The following is an 18,476-nucleotide window of genomic DNA, read 5'->3' on the forward strand; positions in this document are numbered from 1 at the left end:
TCTTGCCCATGGTAAGCTCTGTATTTATTTTAATACAGCTTCTTTTATCAGTAATGATTCAAATCCCTTTATATTAAATATAGTATCTGTTTCACGTACACTTAAATACAGCTCTACTTCTTAAAGTAGAGAAGGAGCTATCTTCAAATTTTGATTTTTACAACTGTTTGTTCATTAGATATGGAGAAGCTCTGGGCTTTAAACACATTCGGGATTACCTATTTTTTTTAAGCAATTCTTTGAAGTTTTTTTTCCTGGCAAAAACTTTGAAGATTACGTGTGTTAATGGGGGGATAGAAGTAATGAACTATTATGAATGGAAATGGGAAATGACCAGAGACTTAAGATGTACATTAGAGGTCTGATGAGGAGGCAGTACTTTGTTTTAGCATGCACTGTTTGTGGGGAGAAATTTGAAATTCCTGCTTGAGTACAGAGTTACGTTTAGAGTTGAATGTCCAAAGAGAGAGAAGGTAGGAAAGAATAATGTGAGGAAAGCCACAGGAAGAATGTTAATGTGAAAAGCAAATTCTCTTCAGAACAAAAGTCATTATTGCTTCTTTCTTCAGCTACCAAAGGGTATTTAATTTTCTCTTGAATGCCTTATGTAGATGACGACCTGATTTTTGTTTTTAAAAAGTATGTGTATCTGTTTAGTTAAATATTTTTAGTATGTGTGTACGTTCCCTCCCCCACCCATATGTGTCCATACACACACACGTCACTTCTCAGGAAAGTAAGTGATAATAAGGAAACAAAACTAGGCATCCTTCTGGAGGCTCATAAAGTAACTGAAAGTAATTTTACCTTTAAGTGTGTTTAGAATGTTGAGCTTACTTCTCTTAAGCAAGTTACACAACAAAGAAATGTTGTAAATATTTATCCATTTGAAGTATGTTTTGAAGATGCAGGGTTTCCTTAGTCTTGTTCGCTTAAATGAAAGGTGCTGACTGTTGAAGTCTTAGAGTAATATTGAAACTTCTTGAAGCAAAATCTGTTTGCCAAACATATTTAGGGCTTTTAACAAAAATAATGATCTTAGGCATTGTACTGCATTGAAGACTTAGATGTCGATCATGCTTTTTTAAAACCAAAACGAAACAAAGTCTGAACCAATTCTTCTAGTCTTTTATTCAGAATTGTGGCTGAAGATACTGTTCTTTGTTTTTTAGAAATCGAGCGATAGCAGATTATCTTCGTTCTAATGGCTATGAAGAAGCATATTCGGTTTTTAAAAAGGAAGCTGAGTTAGATGTGGTGAGTTCAAACAAGATTCTTCATCTATATTTCAAGTAAAGAGTTTATAATGTTATGGCATTTGCATCCATTCTGAACACATATCTGTTACCTACCTATGAAACTGTGTGAGCTAATAACTGGAGGTGATAAAACTCATACAGCTTACTGCCTTGCCATAAAATTAAACAATAATCATTGGATGACTTGGCAATTTTTGAGCAAAATTCTACCTTTATCTTCAACTAATGACCTAGGCATATTTTTAATCTCTTTCTTTTTTTTGTCTAGCTACCATTCACCTATACAATGCTGAATTTTTCCTGTAATGACTTTTAAGGATCCAAGTCCTGAGAGGGCCTAGATACTTCAAGCTGAAAGGTGCTAGAAAACAAAGCTAACAAAAGGCAATGTGAATGTATAAGAAAGGTGGTAGAAGATGGAATTTAAAAAAAAAAAACAAAAACAAAAACAAAACATAGCCCTTCACTGGACTCACTCCAGCAACTGCAGAGAGGACTAGAGCATGTCTCGTTTAGGGAGAGGCTGGGAGAGCTGGTGCTGTTTAGCCTGGAGAAGAGGAGGCTTAGTGTGGGATCTTACCTTTGTTTATAAATACCTGTTGGGAGGGTGTGAAGATGAGAGGGCTAGACTCTTAGTGCTGCTAGTGACAGGACAAGAGTCAGCAGGAAGAAATTGAGACACAGGAAATCCTGTCCGAACGTAATATAAAACTTTTTTTTTTACTGTGGGAGTGATTGAACACTGGAATAAGTTGCCCAGAGAGGTTGTAGAGTCTCTGTCCCTAGAGATACTCAAAAACTCACTGGGCAAAGTTCTGGGCAGTCTGCTCCAGCTGACCTTGGTTTGAGCAAGGAGTTTGGACTTCATGATCTCAAGAGGTCCTTTCCAACCTGAACTATTCTGTGCTTAATACTCAAAAGAATGTGTCTAATTTTAACATATTTGTTTCCTGCTCTTATGTCCATCCCCCTCTCCCCTCCCTGTAACTCATTTCCTTAACTGTGCTTATTCTTATCATGGAATTCTGTGTAAAAGCATAAACTTTATGCAATACAAAATTAGAAAACTGAAGGCTGTTCTCTTGTAAGCAGATTTGAAATGGTATAAGGCTATGGCCCTTTGGAGGCTGACTTTATGTGGTAATGTTTAAGAAACAGGATTGCTTTTGTCCTCTCCTTCATCGTACAAAGCAAATAGGGAAAGTCTGTTTTGTGATTGGAATTGGGTCAGTAGTTAAGTCATTGCCTGAAACTGTTGCATACCAGTTGGTTGACTGTATAGTAGGAGGGCAAGCCTAAATAGTTAATATAAGTTGATCAGCTCTGGTAAGCAACTCTATTTTGTTAGACTGTATGAATGCTAGTGACTTAGACAAGTCACTTCTTGCAACTTAATTCTGTTGATTTGCCTTTGTAACAGATGATTCTTGGTATAATTTTTAAAATTTCCACCTAGCGTAGGAGGTGTGCATTTCAGTTTAAATTTCTGACACACCTGGATTGAGCAGTAAACTTGTGTGCTGACTTTTGATAAATCCTTGCCTTTTCTTTATTATAAATCTTGCATTGTTCTTTTTCCAGAACACTTTGTTGGAGTTTGACTTCATTTCTCCAATCTGCTTCCAGTATCTAATAAATAAGTAGAAATGACAAATTGGAATACCATACTTATAATTGAAAATCCTAATACCATTCCCTTATCTGCCTTATCTATCAACCTAATTAAGTCTTCTCTTCCCAAAGGTTAAAAAGGCGATCTAAATAGGCTAGATGGTCCTGAGGGAAATAGAAAATGCAGTTTCTACAAGTTCCACATGACTTTCTTGCAAGAAAATCTGAATTGGATGGGGCTCTACTAAAATGACAAAAAAAGCGCAAGAATTATTTCAATAAATTGGAAGGATTCAAGTGTAGTTCTACAAACAGGGATTTCATTTTTTTGTATTGATTATTCTTGCAGATAACTCCAGCTTTTACAAATGCCCTTGGAGTAGTAGGTTAACATCTGGTCTCTGACCGAGGTAGCCAGTCCTCAGAGCTTTTATGGCCATGACACACATGGTATTATTTTTCTCCATTTCTTTGTTATTCTCCATCTAATTTAGACTTATTCTAGTACAAGATTGTAATTTTGTACATGGATAGAAAGTGTGCAGCATTTACTTACTCCTCTGGGCCTCTGATGAGGTTTGTTTTTCTGGGTTGCTCTTTGTCCTCTTGTGTTAATAGGTGGGAGGGGAAAAAAAATAGTAATCTGGATTTTACAGTAACATCAGCTGCTCATTGTTGCTCCTCAGCTATTCCTTCAGTGGAGGAAAAGTATTGATCATTAAACTTTCATTAGAGTTGTAAAACCAGTGTTGATTTCTCCAGTAGCTGAGGTCTTCAGCAGGGCGGGTCAAGTAGTCTGCTTTCTGATTCAGTTACTGAAGTAAAGATGCAGGGAGAGTGTACTTAAAGGTTGTCTTTGAAAAGGTAGCAAAAAATTAATGCAATGTTATGGTGGTAGTTTGAGGTTAACTCTAATAGAGTTAAAAAAAAATCAGTGTTAGTTTGAGCTAACTGGTTTTCAAGTGAGATGGAGTATATATAATCCTACTCTGACAGCTGGCTGCCACTTCCCAACAGTGTGTGCTTCCATGAGAGAAAAAGTGCACTGTGCTAACAAGTAATAGTGCTAGCTGTGTCTTAACTCTGAAGGTAGGAGTTCAGTAGTTCCTAATGCTCTGGTTGGTAGGTATGAAAAAGGGAGGCTATCTTTGAGAAACAAATTACCAGTTCTGTGTATTTTGGTTCTTGTACTCAATGCGTGCTGTCTGCTGCTGTTTTTTATAAGAGTGAGTTGGATGGAGGGATGGGGGGAATCCTGTAACAAAGTATGGCACAACATTCTCAGATATGCAGAGCACTTCAAAAGCTTTCAAATAATGAAGATAGAAAGCAGTGTAGAGAAAAATTTAGTCCAACTTTTGGATTTTATTTGCAGAGTCTAGCATCGTTAATCTGTAAAGCTGCAATATTTTAAATCAGAAATTATATTTTTAGATGTTTTCATCTTTTCTGTGTATGTAAATTGTAGCTATTAAAACTTGAAGCTTTTTTACTGTTTTACTAATTAAAACTTATTAGTCTTTTGCTTGAATTCCTCTTTCTGTGGTCAAGAGATGGTATTAAAAAGACCTGTTTATGTTGCCTTTGAAGAAATACTTCTCCAGGCTTTAGAACTATAATTTATTAATTTATTCAAATGCTTCTCTTCCTCAGAATGAAGAGTTAGATAAGAAGTACGCCGGACTTCTGGAAAAAAAATGGACATCTGTTATAAGATTACAAAAGAAGGTAAGTAGGCATCTGATGGATTCACTTGTATAAAAGGTTATGACTGAAATCAAACCTTCTTCACTGAACAGAATGATACATATTTTCCTTGTCAGACAAATGCAAGGTTTAGAAAATGATGTTTCAAAGATGAGCTTTGAGGACTTGACTAGGGAAAATAGCTAAATCCATGTTGTAGAAAATGTTTCTTAGTGCTAGCAGACACATCTTCTCAGTTTCTTTACAAAAATTTCTTGACTTCAGATTAAGGATTGCATGTGCAATTTCTGAAGCTGGAAATGAAAGAGATTCCTTAAGGCAGTTTGTGAGTGGGAAGATTGAATAGCTTCACCAGAAGGCTAAACTGGTTTAGAAAGAAGGTAAAAACCTGTGCTGCCAGTTGTCTTTGGCCATTAGGTTAAAGGAAAGAAACCATTAACTCCAGCGCATTAGAGCGAGTGATTCTACTACAAGTGGACAGTACAAACCTCTTTTCAGTAATGCTTCCGTGGATCTAGAGCGTATTAAAAGCTTTAAAAAAAGAATTCACTGTGTGCTAACAATAAAGATCTATCTGTTTTAAAGGCTAATATATCTAGGGTTTCATTATACCTTTGGTTTCTCTGCTGTTGATTAACATGCATGCTATCTCAGGAATACAAAAAATTATTGCAGGTGTAGCATTCCTTTTTGTTAACACAACCTGCTGTAACAGTTTGTCAATAATATTAGCTTAAACTTATTTGTATGTTATTTGAGTGAATGTGATTTTGTAGAATCTTTTTTCCCCCTGTCAAAATACTTGGGAAATTGGAGAAGAATAAATGATAATGATTAAGTTATTAAAGAATAAATGATAAATTATTAATTTAGGTTTGATTTTTAGAAATACGAACACTATTGAGTGTTGGTACTCAGTTTGGATCCATGCAATCGTTGCTTTACTGTGAGTTTGGGGGCCAGTTGGTATTTGGATTATTAATGAGTAAAGGTGAATCTTGGTATAAAACTAGAAATGAATGGCCTCTTTAAAATTCATAAACTTAGGTAATGGAATTGGAATCAAAGCTGAATGAAGCTAAGGAAGAATTTACATCAGGTGGACCTCTTGGTCAGAAACGAGACCCTAAAGAGTGGATTCCTCGTCCTCCAGAGAAGTATGCGTTGAGTGGACATAGGAGTCCTGTCACTCGAGTAATTTTCCATCCAGTTTTCAGTGTTATGGTCTCTGCTTCAGAGGATGCCACAATAAAGGTATGCTTTTGCTACAGAAAATTAAACTAAGTCAGAGGATGTGTAATATGTAACATCAGTACTTCAAGCTGGACATGCGTTGTACCGATGGAAGATTGTTTGAAGTTCTGCTTTACCTTCAGTAGGGACAATTCTTTCAAGTATGATGTCCAGTGTAACCTACAAGTTTTAGTTTTACGCTCATCCAATTAATATCTTCAAGAGTATTTTACTATTCTTTGACTTGAGAAGATAATTAAGCTAATGTGGATTTAGAGACTGTAGAAATAAAGGATAGATGGAGGAAGAATGCATTTTAACTGTGCAGTAGAGGAGTGGTGTAGTGTGTAGAGCAGTGATGTGATGAGAGGGAGGAAGACAGTTGCCTCAAGACATCTGAAGTGATTATTTTTAAAGCTGAGTTAAAGAGGTTATGCAGCTGTATTCTTAACTGAAAATTAGTTCTTCTCATCAGTTCTAAATGGACATGCAAGTTCCATGAAGTCCTTGTGGCTTTCGGTAACTTTAAGTGGTCTTCATAGGCCTTTATTGCAGTGTAGAGTGGCGTGAAGAGATTTGTTGTGGTAGGCAAGTGGTTTCTTCTTTTAGCATCCAATAAAGACATGATTGAACCTTTTGTTGTTTGAATATCACCATTTAAGGAAGTTATCCCAATAAAAGATACTTCTCTTTATTGTCTTGTATGCTGTTTTGAAAACTGGAAAAGTGGTGTTCTGAAAAACATTGACTAACATATTAAACAATATGCTTAAAAATGCAAATTGTTCTAATAGTGGCTACCTGTTGTGGAGAAGGTTAAAATAAAAAGTGTCAGCTATATCGAGTTCATGAAAAGCTTTCACCTGTTCTTGTTTCTGCAGCAGACTTGAACATAGAGGACTAGTGTGGTGGGTTTTTTTTGTTTTTCTTCAAGCAGACAGGGCCAGCTGACACAGTGACAGCTCTGTGTGTGTTAGATGTTATAGAGGAGGCTAATTAGCTTTGGGTTTGCTCCCTTTTATGGATACACTGGATGAATTTCCTTATTCTTGAAGTCAAGTTGTATAGCTTCATTTCTGACTTGCATTCCCAATGATTTCAATCTATTGGGATGATGGATTTTTTGTTGTTGGGTGCGGTTTGATTTTTTTGGGTATTTTATTTAGGATATAATTTAGAATGAAATGCCTAATTTTGTGCTTGAGAGAGAAATCTGTAGGAGCTTGTTTTGTTTCAAAGGCTTTTGTTTGTGGTGAGATAATAGAAGACTGACTTAATTAGGAGGTGAGAATGGGGACATCATGCTATCTTGCAGTTATTAACTGCAAATGTTTATTTAATCTCTGACAGATTCTGTAATCTGCTAATGTGTACATATCAAACTCTTCAGAGGCGTTTGGATTATCATCAGACCAGTGCATTCTGAATATTGCTCTTTAGTATGCAGAATATTTGCTGTTTGGTTTTGAAGCAGCAAGTAAATTCTGGGGCAATAGTAAAGCTTGGAAATAGATGGTTAAATAGATTGTTAAAGATGGTGCTTTCTCCACCAACTGAAAATGGGGTGTATTGCTGGAATTGGGGAACTAGCATACAAAGGGGTGGAGAAAAACAGTCTGTACAAAGTGGATTTGTTCTGTCCAATGTTTTCTAAATTTATCATCTTTATTTTTAAGGGTATTGGGTGTTAAGACCGTTAGGTACAATGGAACTTACTTTCTTGCTGTGTTTATAATGCTTTAAGTTAGCAGTTTTCAGGATGCATGAATTCAGTTAATTTAAAAGTAACAAAATCCTATAAAAATAATGCTTATTTTTCTATGCTGTTAGACTTTTTAGGGCTGTCTTGCTTTATCTCTTGCTCAGTTAATGATTGAATAAGGTGCCAAACTGGCCTGCAGAGTGCAAATGCAAGGCTGGAGAATATAGAGAGTAATAGGTTGCTGTTAACAGATTTTCTGCTCACTTGTCAGGTGTGGGATTATGAGACAGGAGACTTTGAACGAACCCTTAAGGGGCATACAGACTCTGTGCAAGATATTTCCTTTGACCACACTGGCAAACTATTGGCCTCCTGTTCTGCTGATATGACCATTAAGCTATGGGATTTCCAGGGCTTTGAGTGCATCAGAACTATGCATGGTAAGGTATAACGGGAATCGATTTAGTCTGTAAAGTAAAAAGATGATTTTTTTCTTAAATCCGGGAAAACTGCTGATGTGGAAAGGGATTATAAACCAGAGCATTGTCCAAAAGAAAGGGGGTGGGGATATTTTGATACTTCGAGTGCTCTGTAAATAAGGTAATGTTTAGTGTCTGTGGAATGAAATAGCATCTAAAATCTGCTATGTATGATACTGTGGGAAGCATCCCATAATGATACTGAAATGAAATGGCAGTTATTGGGGTTTAGTGCTAAAAATTAAATGATTACTAGACAAAAAATCTGTGCCTTCAAATCAGTAAAGAATTACCTTCTACCTTACCTCTCTCTTTCCCTGATGTACTGCTTCATGAAGGAAGCAATTAGTATGGAAGGTGTTCTGTATATACTGTGCAGTCTTCTGCTTTCATATTTGATTTCAAATGAATGTGCCCTTTTTGTCAGGCTTGAAAGCTGTAGGAAAAAATGGGAAAGCAAAACAACCACAACTATAAGATTCTAATACTGACAGCAACTATTTATTTTACAGTCTTGATGTAAAAGCGTTCTTATACTGCTGCTCATCTTGCTTTTAATATCTTCTTGTAGAAGTGGTGAGTAGGAATAGAGAATGTTTGAGACTTACAAAAATAAATATGCACACATATATACACATTAAAGAAAACAGAAAGCTGTTGACTTTTGTGCATACAGTTCTTTAAACGCCACAGAATGCTATTGTAGAGGAAGAGCAGGTGTTGCAGCTGGCTGATAGCAAAAAAAATATAGTGCTACAGGCATGGGGTTTGTTTTGGTATTTTTTTGTCTTTCAAGATTTCTATATGAACACACATGCAGTATGTGTATTTTTATGAACTGGATGTTGTAATATGAGCATGGGTGAACTAGCTTCATGTGTGTTACCAGTTACATCCCTTCAACTCAATTTCAAGTAAAAAGAACTAAATAATCCTTTCAGTGAGGAACTATAAAAGTACCATACTTGCACTGACACTGGTATTCTCTGATGCTTCAGATACTTGGTCACTGGTGTGATTGCTTATTAGAAAGAATTCACCGGGGCTCTTAGGAGGGAAAAAATGGAAATTAAAATTGTGAAGTTGTATATCCTAGGTACATGGCTTCCAAGATACAATGTAGCTGCCAATAAAAGAAAAAAAAGCAACTTATTAGTGAACTTCACTGGCTGTAGCTTTTTGGCAAAAAGAACATCAGATCTCCACATGAAAAAAGGAAGCTGTTTAATGCCTCTAATCTGTTGTTTAGAGTATATGTAATTTCTCTACTGATCTCAGAAGATTCATTTCTAATCCTGACGATTTAAGTAGGGGCAACTGCAGGCTTAAAGGCAAGAGCATGCATTACATTCAAACTGTTACAGTCAGACTTGTACACTGGACTTGTCAAAAAAACCCTACCCAACAGCTTGTTCTGTATAATACTAAAATTTCAAAATGGTTAATTCTAATGTTTGATAATACTGGAAATGAATAGTCTTTACAGAGTGTGTTATCTCCCTTTATATGTTAGGTCTCATTGCTTGTGGGATGATTAAAGTCAAGAGCTGAAACCATGTACATGAGGTCATAACAAGTTTGTGTTAAGGAAATTATCTGGATGCTTTTTCCTGACTTGTCTGATCATCTTCCCCTCAGATCTCTCAACAGCAGTAGAAGTTGCTGTCATGTATATACAGTTGGTTCTTACTTGGTTCTTGAATCAATGTAGTACAGTGTTTTGTTAAAACCTAGTATCAGATGTCTGGAAACATTCAGTCTTTTAGCTTTAAGCTTCTGCAGTGAGGTTTGGCATGCCTTTTGCTGAAGACCTGTTTTTCTTTCGAATACCTCCTGCACAGTGCATCAGCATACTGTAATCGGATCTAACTGATAATTTTAGAGACAGTCACTGTAGCAGCTCTCCCTTCTAAATGACCAGCTTTTGTAACTGTGTAGAAGTGTTGCTTGCAGTGATGAGTGTCTGGTTTTAAAAGATCTTAAATTTTTGAAATTATTTTAAAGGATGCTCAATATCTGGACTATGTGGTTTCTAAAAATGTTAATACTTATTTCATAAAGTCTCAAGTGTACCTGTAAAGGTTATTCCATAAAACACGCGCTACTGCTGTAGCTACTTGCCCAAGATAATGAATAGCAAGTCCTGTATGCTCTGTGAAAACCATTACAGTACCACTTAATAAAGGTTTTATTTTGGTTTTAGGTCATGATCATAATGTTTCTTCAGTAGCCATCATGCCCAATGGAGATCATATAGTTTCTGCCTCAAGGGATAAAACTATCAAAATGTGGGAAGTCCAAACAGGGTAAGTGCCCTTCTGGCTAACCATCAGCACCTAAACAAAACAAGCGTAAACCACTGTCAGCTTGGTTCACCACAAGTGTAAAGGGAGCATGGGGGAAGAGAGGAGAAATCTATTATCTTTCTTGACACAAATCAAGGTGTCTCCTCTGCTTTTGTTTTGGTTTTTGGGTGTGGTTTTTTTTTAGTGTTTTATTTATCGGTTGTCTTTAATCCATCCATTTGCGAAAGCCATAGATGAAGGCTCTGTGAATGACCTGTAAATCTCTACTTGTTCCTAAAATACCTATGTAATGCAAGCTGTCACGTCAACTTCATTTTTAGCCCAAGCTTCCTGCTTTCTACCTTAACAAGGAGTTGGCAGTTCTCAGCTGTCGCTCTTCTCATGTCAACTTCCTATCCATGAACCGTTTTATGACCTGGAACGTCATCATTCAGGATGGACATGTGTATGCTAAAATATTGTATCTTAACTTCTAAGAGTAGGTCAGGTGTCCTTAAATTTCAAAGGCATGTGTAATGGTTTTATTGCAGTATTAACTGAGTCATGCTGTATTTCTCTTTTTTGAATAGTTACTGTGTGAAGACTTTCACGGGTCACAGAGAATGGGTGCGCATGGTGCGGCCTAACCAGGATGGCACCTTAATTGCCAGTTGTTCTAATGACCAGACAGTGCGTGTTTGGGTGGTAGCGACAAAGGAATGCAAAGCTGAGCTCCGAGAACATGAGCATGTGGTAGAATGCATTTCCTGGGCTCCCGAGAGCTCGTACTCCACCATATCAGAAGCTACGGGATCGGAGGTAATGTTTCCAATGCTAATAAATAAATAAGCACGTACAGTAAGATTTTTGACAAAGCTCTACATAGAACTTACTGGATAGTATTTAGAACAACTAAGCTTTGTTCCCAAATTGCTTGTCAGGTATAGCAGGTCTGTGAGTACTTTTTGCTGAGTATACTTGGTGTACTGTTAATCCCTCATCTTGGCTTCATAGGATCCATGCTTTTGTGTTTTTCAACAGTAGGACCCCACCTTTGCACTAATAAAAGTGAACTTTGGTGAGATGCTCTATTTCTGAGAAGGCTGAGAGTGGGACTACTTTCACATATTTCAAAGAAATGTGGAAGGTAGCTTATCTGGAATAACATGAAGATTATGCGGATGCTCAGCAATTGAAATTTGTGAGGGGAAGTAGTCAGGAATGCAGAAATGAAGCTGCCTTTGGTGTAATGTGCTAGAATTAAGCTTTGACCGCCATGTCCTAGCGTACAAACTTAATGATAAGAGAAAGCATTCTTTAACAAAAATAAATCCCCATTTGTGTGACCACAGATATATCTTCTCTGGTTCAGTTACTAAATCTTCAAGAAAGGCTAATTAAAGGTCAGCAAAAATTTCCTTTTAAAGATGACAAAGTGTAGAAGAAATGAACTAGAAAATAACTCCAATTTCTAGTTAAAAGACCCCCAAGAGTAGATACACTGAAGACAGGGACTTGTCAAGTGATGGATTTTACAGATTATTTTAGTCAAATTTTACTTGCATCCTTAAAAGATCCTCTTAATCTTTTAATTAAGAGTAATTAAAACTAAATTCCAAATGTTCACTTCCTCTTGCAGTGGTAACTATCTGAAGTGATGTCTCCCCTGCCCTCTGCTGGTCTGATCAACTATATACATCACGTTACAGTACTTAACGTTAACTCCCTGCTCGTTCAAAAGCTAACTTCACAGTTGAAACACTTCAAGTTATGAGAACTAAGTCTTTCTTTCATACTTTGCATGATTACAAATAGGTATAAGTTCAGAGTAGGAACTTTTCAAAAATTCTTAAACTTGCTTCATTACTTTTTGTGAAGAATGAGAACACAAAGGTACGTCTGAACTTCACAGTCTTGTCCTGAGATGTCCAAGTCTACTTGAACTGGGTCTCTATTAAAAGAGGATGTCTTGCAGTAGGCAAGTGTGGATTCAAAGTATTATTTGGCTTGGTGCATCAGCAGGACATACAACCATTTCTTTTAACAGATCCTTTAAGTCCTTTAATTTTTTTCTTTATTTCTCCTAGTGTTAGTAACACAATGCCTGTGACTCTCAGCTTTGGCATTGTGTGTTTATTAGCTGTAAGCTGTCATAAGATCCAATTTTGCTACTAAGAAATAGCACTTAGAAGGAATCTGCTTCCTCCCTTCTCTTTCACCCCCTGCCCCATATATTCCGTAACTTAAACCATAATTTTCTGTAGACTAAGAAGAGTGGCAAGCCTGGGCCTTTTCTGCTGTCTGGATCCAGAGACAAGACCATTAAGATGTGGGACATTAGCACTGGCATGTGCCTTATGACACTTGTAAGTTCACTGGTGTTTTTCTGGTGGCTGTAGCTGCGCGTGTAGAACCAGTTTTAATGGAATGAATTCTCTCACATGTTTGTTTTCAAGAGAAGCTGGAGTTATTGAAATAAGACAAACACTGGAAATATAGTTTTAATGGTTTCTGTATTTCAGATCTTGTCGTTGCTAGGAAGTACTAAGAATCTCAAAATAAATAGTAGAAATGCAGGAGTACTGTGGCGTAGTTTGTGATGAGTAGCTTGGTTTGTCCACAGAAATGCTGATAATCATCTGAATTTTGTCTTCTGTAAAATGTGGTGTTCTTTCAATGTGTTGGTCATCCCGCAGGCTATGGACTGGTGTTTTCCAGCCTGTACTCAGGCTGGACTGGATGTTGGTGCTGGGGGTGGGGAGCAGAATCAGTGCAGATCGCACGAGGATTTCTTTCTTTGCCATCAAGGACAGGAACTCACATTGTTGGTAGCGCTCATACAGATGTAATAATAGAAACTGAAGATAAACTTGGAGTTCTAATAGGTTTTAGAAAGCTAAATGTTCTCCTTGCAGCAGCAAGGCAAGGAGTCACTCAGTTTGCCATAGCATAAATTGTAGAATGTTTAGCCTTAAAACTTGCACCTCCTCACTGATTTCTCCTTATGCACAAGGTGGGCCATGATAACTGGGTACGTGGCGTTCTGTTCCATTCTGGGGGAAAATTTATTTTGAGCTGTGCTGATGACAAGACTCTACGTGTCTGGGACTTCAAGAACAAACGATGCATGAAAACCCTCAATGCGCACGAACACTTTGTTACCTCTTTGGGTATGTATTGTTCTACAGGGCTTACTGCAAAGTACAGAGCCAGAGATACAGATTTTTCTACATCTTTACCAGCTGAAGTTGAGCACCGAGCTAGACATTCATGTTTTGGATTCCAGTGAAGTTTTGTGCTATGTGTATTTTAATCAAATAGGGCAGATATGAATTTCAAGTGTGCTGGATTTTTCCACTTCTGTTGCCGGTGTTGCATACTGGATAAAGATGTTAACTTGCCAGGGTGTTCTGGAACCTTTCAGCACTGAGTGTGCAGGCATTTGGGGAGTGCTGTATTGCAAATGCTTGCCCAGCAAAAAAGGTGTGTGTGTGTGTGTGTGTAAAATCGTCAGAAAAAAAAAATATGTACACTTTGAATTCCTGGGCATTCCTGTGTGGTATTACCAGATTTTGGTAGATGTTGGTTTTGCCAGGGCAGGGGGGAAACTAAAACAAACCCCTCCCTGTTCAACAAGGCTAGCTTCACTCTATTGTTCTTCTCTATTGTTTTTCTTTTCCTCTGTATTCCTCTGGCAGTTCATAGCTTCTTCAGTAAAGCTGTGTAAGTTATGTTAGCAGTGGACCTGGTCTTAAGGTTTCCTAATCAAACTTGCAGGTCTAATCAAAAGGCAGGGTTTCTGATTTAATTCTTAAATAATTGAAGACAGCTGATCAGACAGGGGCAAAGAGAAGTTACGAGTTGAAGAACATTAACCCATTAGCACAGTTGGCTAACCTTGGAAGTGGCTGCTTGGGCTTACTGATTGCTTTGCCGAACCCTTTCTGCACAGCGAGGCTTTTTGATTCCTCTTGGTTAAACTTCCCAGTATTGTCTGCTGCCTGGTCCAAAACTGATATGTATATACAAAATATTTTGGGATCTCCTGAGGAACAGTACACTTCACATTTTTAAAATACTAGTTCACAGCAAAAAATAAGTTTCTCGGCTTCTGATTCTTGAATACCTCTTATGTAAATACGTGAAGTTCTGTCTTACGGTAGTATTCAAGGGTTTTGTCAGTTTGCGATGTTTTGGACTTCTTTTTGTTATAAGTTTACCTGGATTTCTTTTCCATTGAAGCTCCTTTATAACTGAACTGGGAGTACATTTTCACACTTTACAGAATTACAGTGTGAGAGAGTTTGCTCTTGGAACTACAGACATGATGAGCTTTGAAATTTAGTCTTTGAGCTGGTGTCATTTTTTTTTTTAAAGAGTAATGACATTCAGTGAGAGTGGAAAATCTAAAGTTTTGGATTAGTTCTTAACATAAGCTTTTCTTTCCTCGCAGATTTCCACAAGACGGCACCGTATGTGGTTACTGGAAGCGTAGATCAAACAGTAAAAGTGTGGGAGTGCCGTTGATTGAATTCACATATGACCCCTTTTTCCTCTGGATGCACTCAGATACCATGGTTACCCATTGAGCTCTGTTTAAATAAATATTGTCCTTTCATGTAAATTATTCTGGATGTAGATTGAGCTTATTAAATGTTACACACAAAGTATTCATGCATGGTGAATCCAAATTGTATACTGTAAATTTACATGCGTTGTCTAGAAGTACCATAGGTTTAAGAACATGGGCTGGCATTGGTCACATCAGACCTAAGAAGGCAGAAGTTGGATAATTGAAATAGGGCACTTAACTGAATAGTTGACAGTGTCGTTCTATGTTGGATAATTATACCTGTTTTTCTTTCTGCTGTCTGTTGGTGCCTGAATTGGTGACCTCATTTGGGAAAAGTTTTGTAGGGCTCTTTCAGAAATGTGTATCTATGTAACATCACTTAAGTGTGCTTAATAAATCTTCTCTAAGAATACTAGATAATAAGGCTGCAATTCAGAATCTTCTGAACCTTATATGTAATTAATGGAAATTAATTAAACTCTGGAATATTTGTCATGAAACATTTGCCAAATCAACAGAATACACTTGTTTTGGCCTCCTATCATGCAAGGGTTGGTATATTTATATAACTAACTGTAAACCTGAAATAAGACAACAAATCTTAGTAGCAGCGATGTGATAAATGTATTTATTTTTTATCTGGTCATTCAATGGTTAAGCTGTGCTGTTAAACTAAGTTTAAATGGGTTTTTTTGTTTGTTTGTTTGTTTTGGTTTTTCTTTTTTTTTATTTTCAATGCTAGATGAACTTCCAGGAGGAGTTGTCCATCCCACTAGAATTTAGTGATCTAATTTCCACTAGAGCTTAATCTCCCAAATGACTGCCATGGTACAACTTGCTGTTTGCTTTCAATGTTTGTGAGAGATGTGCAATTCCTATTACACAACAGTATCAAAGTACATGTCCCTCTTATTCACTTGCCGGAGGTTGGGGTATACAAAGGTTTCTTGTTTCTTTAGTGCCTCCTTGGAAACCCTTTTGAAAATGAGGTTATACTTATCGTGACAATACAATGTGGCTTGAATAAAAACGTACTGTGGTTTGCATATTGAGAAATATCTTGCGATGCAGTATTTTAAATGCTTTAAAGAAAGCACTAAATACCTTGAGAGTCAGATTATAATGGCAGATACAGATTGATACAGGCTTCTACAAGGAAAAACACCATCAACAGAACAAATTCCGCCTGTGGGAGTGATGCTATCAAATAAGCATTTAAAAACAAAATGAAATCCTATCAGCAACACTAGCCCAGCTTGGTTGTTAGTATTTATGTTTGGTGTATTAAATTTTTAATTTGCGAATCCCTAAAGTTACATATTTTGATCTGAAGTGAATTAAAATATTACAAATTAGTATTTTAATCAGCATTTTGGTGACGAATTCCAATGTAGATAACTAAGAACTACAATACTTATCAAACTAACCAGGTCTTTTTAAAAATCCACTTTAAAATTTACAATATAATGAAGTACCAGTCTGATGTTTTAACAGGTGAATTTGTGCTTTATTTTATTCATTTTGTTTAATACATGGCTTTTAAAACTTTCCCTTTAAAAAATAAGAATCCTTGACCAACGTAGGGTCGGCTGGAGGGCGTACGCACTAAAATGGTGAGGGGTGTGGTGGTTAATTTCCTACAGTCACCCACAGAAGGGTCCATTCCTCTCTGCGGAGGGGATGGATTTCCACATTGGATCCTGGCGTAGACTTGCCTCTGGGAAGGGGTGGAGGAAATGGGGTTCTGATGGGAGGGGGTTTGGAGCCAGTTTAAGATTCAGGCTAATCTCTTATGTAATTTTCAGTGTGTGTTTCTGCAGTTAAGCATGCACAAATAAAGTATTTTTTTTGTTTGTTAGTTGCTTGGACTGGAAAAATTTGCTGCTTTTTTGTCCTATTCGAGAATTCCAGATACACAAGTAGTGGATCTTAAAATTCCTCAGTGCATCCGCAACTGTAAAGTAATACATCTGTTTAATTCCTGATAGGACCTATATACTTTAAGTAAACCACACTCATGTACATAATTCATAAACGTGAATGAGAAATTAAAGGTACCTACTAAGCGGAAGTCGTCTACTGCATTTTTTCCCTTTAGTGTGCAACTATTTACGAGGACAAACAACTAACTGAAGTCACATAAGCAGCATTTGATTGCGTGTGTGAAACACTCTGCTAAGTACTTCTGCAATGCCATTTGCAACCTTCTCCTTTAATAAGCAGTGAATAATCTCAGGGATGGTCCTGAATGGATCAAAAGTTAAAGCCCTGTTCAGACAAAAAAGTGAAAGCCGCAACACAGGAGTTGGGTTTGTGAGGGTTTCCTGCAGTGTCGCTCCGTGATATTACACTGTGTTGAACTTTTTTCCACTCTTCGCAATGTTTTCTGTCAGCTAATCCTGTGCCTTTCCTGTGATAATAAGTACAATAATGAGGTTACTGGGTTGGGTTACAAAATACATTTATTAGAGGGTTTAAGAGGTTCACTGCTGCTTTGTCACTTTCCTTACCGAGATTGGCATCGCTTGAAAAATAACTCTATATAGAGACTGTGTTATCAAATAGACAATACAGCCTTTTTGGCTGAAAACCAGACAGACATTCCAGTGCCACACTAACGTAACGTGCCCAGGAAGTCTTAGATGCGTTCTAAAAAGTGCAACATTGATTGTGGTTTAGAGATAATCTGGAAGTTGATGTTTTATAGCATCTTGCACTTTAGAAGATTTAAAAAAAAAAAAAAAAAAAGAGACAACAAACCGTCCTGCTTTTGTGTATGGTGTGACCAATGATGTGCCCGGGGCACTAATTAAAAAGAAAAAAAAAAAAATCTAGTTGCTAGCAAGTTGTCCAAGGGCTGTGGAGCACTGTAGTATTTTGAAAGCTTTGGCTATAGACTCACCAAGCCCAGTCTACTTATACTGTCAGTACCCTGCTTCTCCTGTTTGCCTCCTCCTGTTTTTATGTGAACTGCCTGATAATATCACTCTTAAATAGCTTTTGACTCACGTGAAAGCTATTTAAAAGAAAAAGGTTATACTTTGTTTTTGTAGACAGTGGTGGCTTGATAATCCTTTTAATGATTTGACTATTAAAAAACTGAGTTGAGTGAAGGAAAAAACGCACTTAGAATGAGTTATTTGCTGTCCAGCTGTACATAAAGTCCAGTGTATTTAAAAACGTCAATACCAAGAATCTTCTAGCAAGAAAACGTGCATAAAATGGTAGGGATAAACATGTTAGGAGCGGGAAGGTTGAGTTGGATTTACAAGTCACAACTGGATTTAACCGGCCTTTTTATCTTTCCACTGTGTCATGTAAGTAGCTGCTTTCTTGTCCTACCTATCCCTCGGGCTTCCCCAAGTTCATTCTGAAGATAAGTTAGCAAAATCTTCAAGTTTTAGAAGTTGATCCTGACATTGACATGAAGGCAAACGTCGAATTTTTTCATAAGAACGATGTTAGAGGTTGCAGTTGGAGAAAACAGTTCCCAGACTGTAGGAGTTAACTGAAGCTATTGACACAATTTAAAAAAAAAAAAAAAAAAAGAACAAAAAAAACCAGTAAAGGAATGTATATAATACTGCTCTGTGTTTTACAGTAAGATTTGTTGCTCTCAGACTGTGT

At 37.1% G+C, this 18,476-nt stretch overlaps 1 protein-coding gene across 2 annotated transcripts in view; it reads left to right on the top strand.

The window, feature by feature from the left end:
* Positions 1–17,881, top strand: part of PAFAH1B1 (platelet activating factor acetylhydrolase 1b regulatory subunit 1) — a 36,672-nt gene extending 18,791 nt beyond the window's left edge. For both annotated transcript variants that reach the window (XM_075112805.1, XM_075112806.1), the window contains exons 3-11: positions 1,173–1,257; positions 4,524–4,598; positions 5,625–5,831; positions 7,784–7,952; positions 10,195–10,297; positions 10,867–11,095; positions 12,541–12,642; positions 13,290–13,446; positions 14,730–17,881. In XM_075112805.1, coding sequence (XP_074968906.1) covers positions 1,173–1,257; positions 4,524–4,598; positions 5,625–5,831; positions 7,784–7,952; positions 10,195–10,297; positions 10,867–11,095; positions 12,541–12,642; positions 13,290–13,446; positions 14,730–14,803 — 1,201 coding nt within the window. In that variant the 3' untranslated portion in view covers positions 14,804–17,881. The remainder of the gene's footprint in view (positions 1–1,172; positions 1,258–4,523; positions 4,599–5,624; positions 5,832–7,783; positions 7,953–10,194; positions 10,298–10,866; positions 11,096–12,540; positions 12,643–13,289; positions 13,447–14,729) is intronic.
* The last annotated feature ends 595 nt before the right edge of the window (positions 17,882–18,476 follow it).

This window comes from Phalacrocorax aristotelis, chromosome 18 (assembly GCF_949628215.1).
Source record: "Phalacrocorax aristotelis chromosome 18, bGulAri2.1, whole genome shotgun sequence".
NCBI classification, from domain to species: Eukaryota; Metazoa; Chordata; class Aves; order Suliformes; family Phalacrocoracidae; genus Phalacrocorax; species Phalacrocorax aristotelis.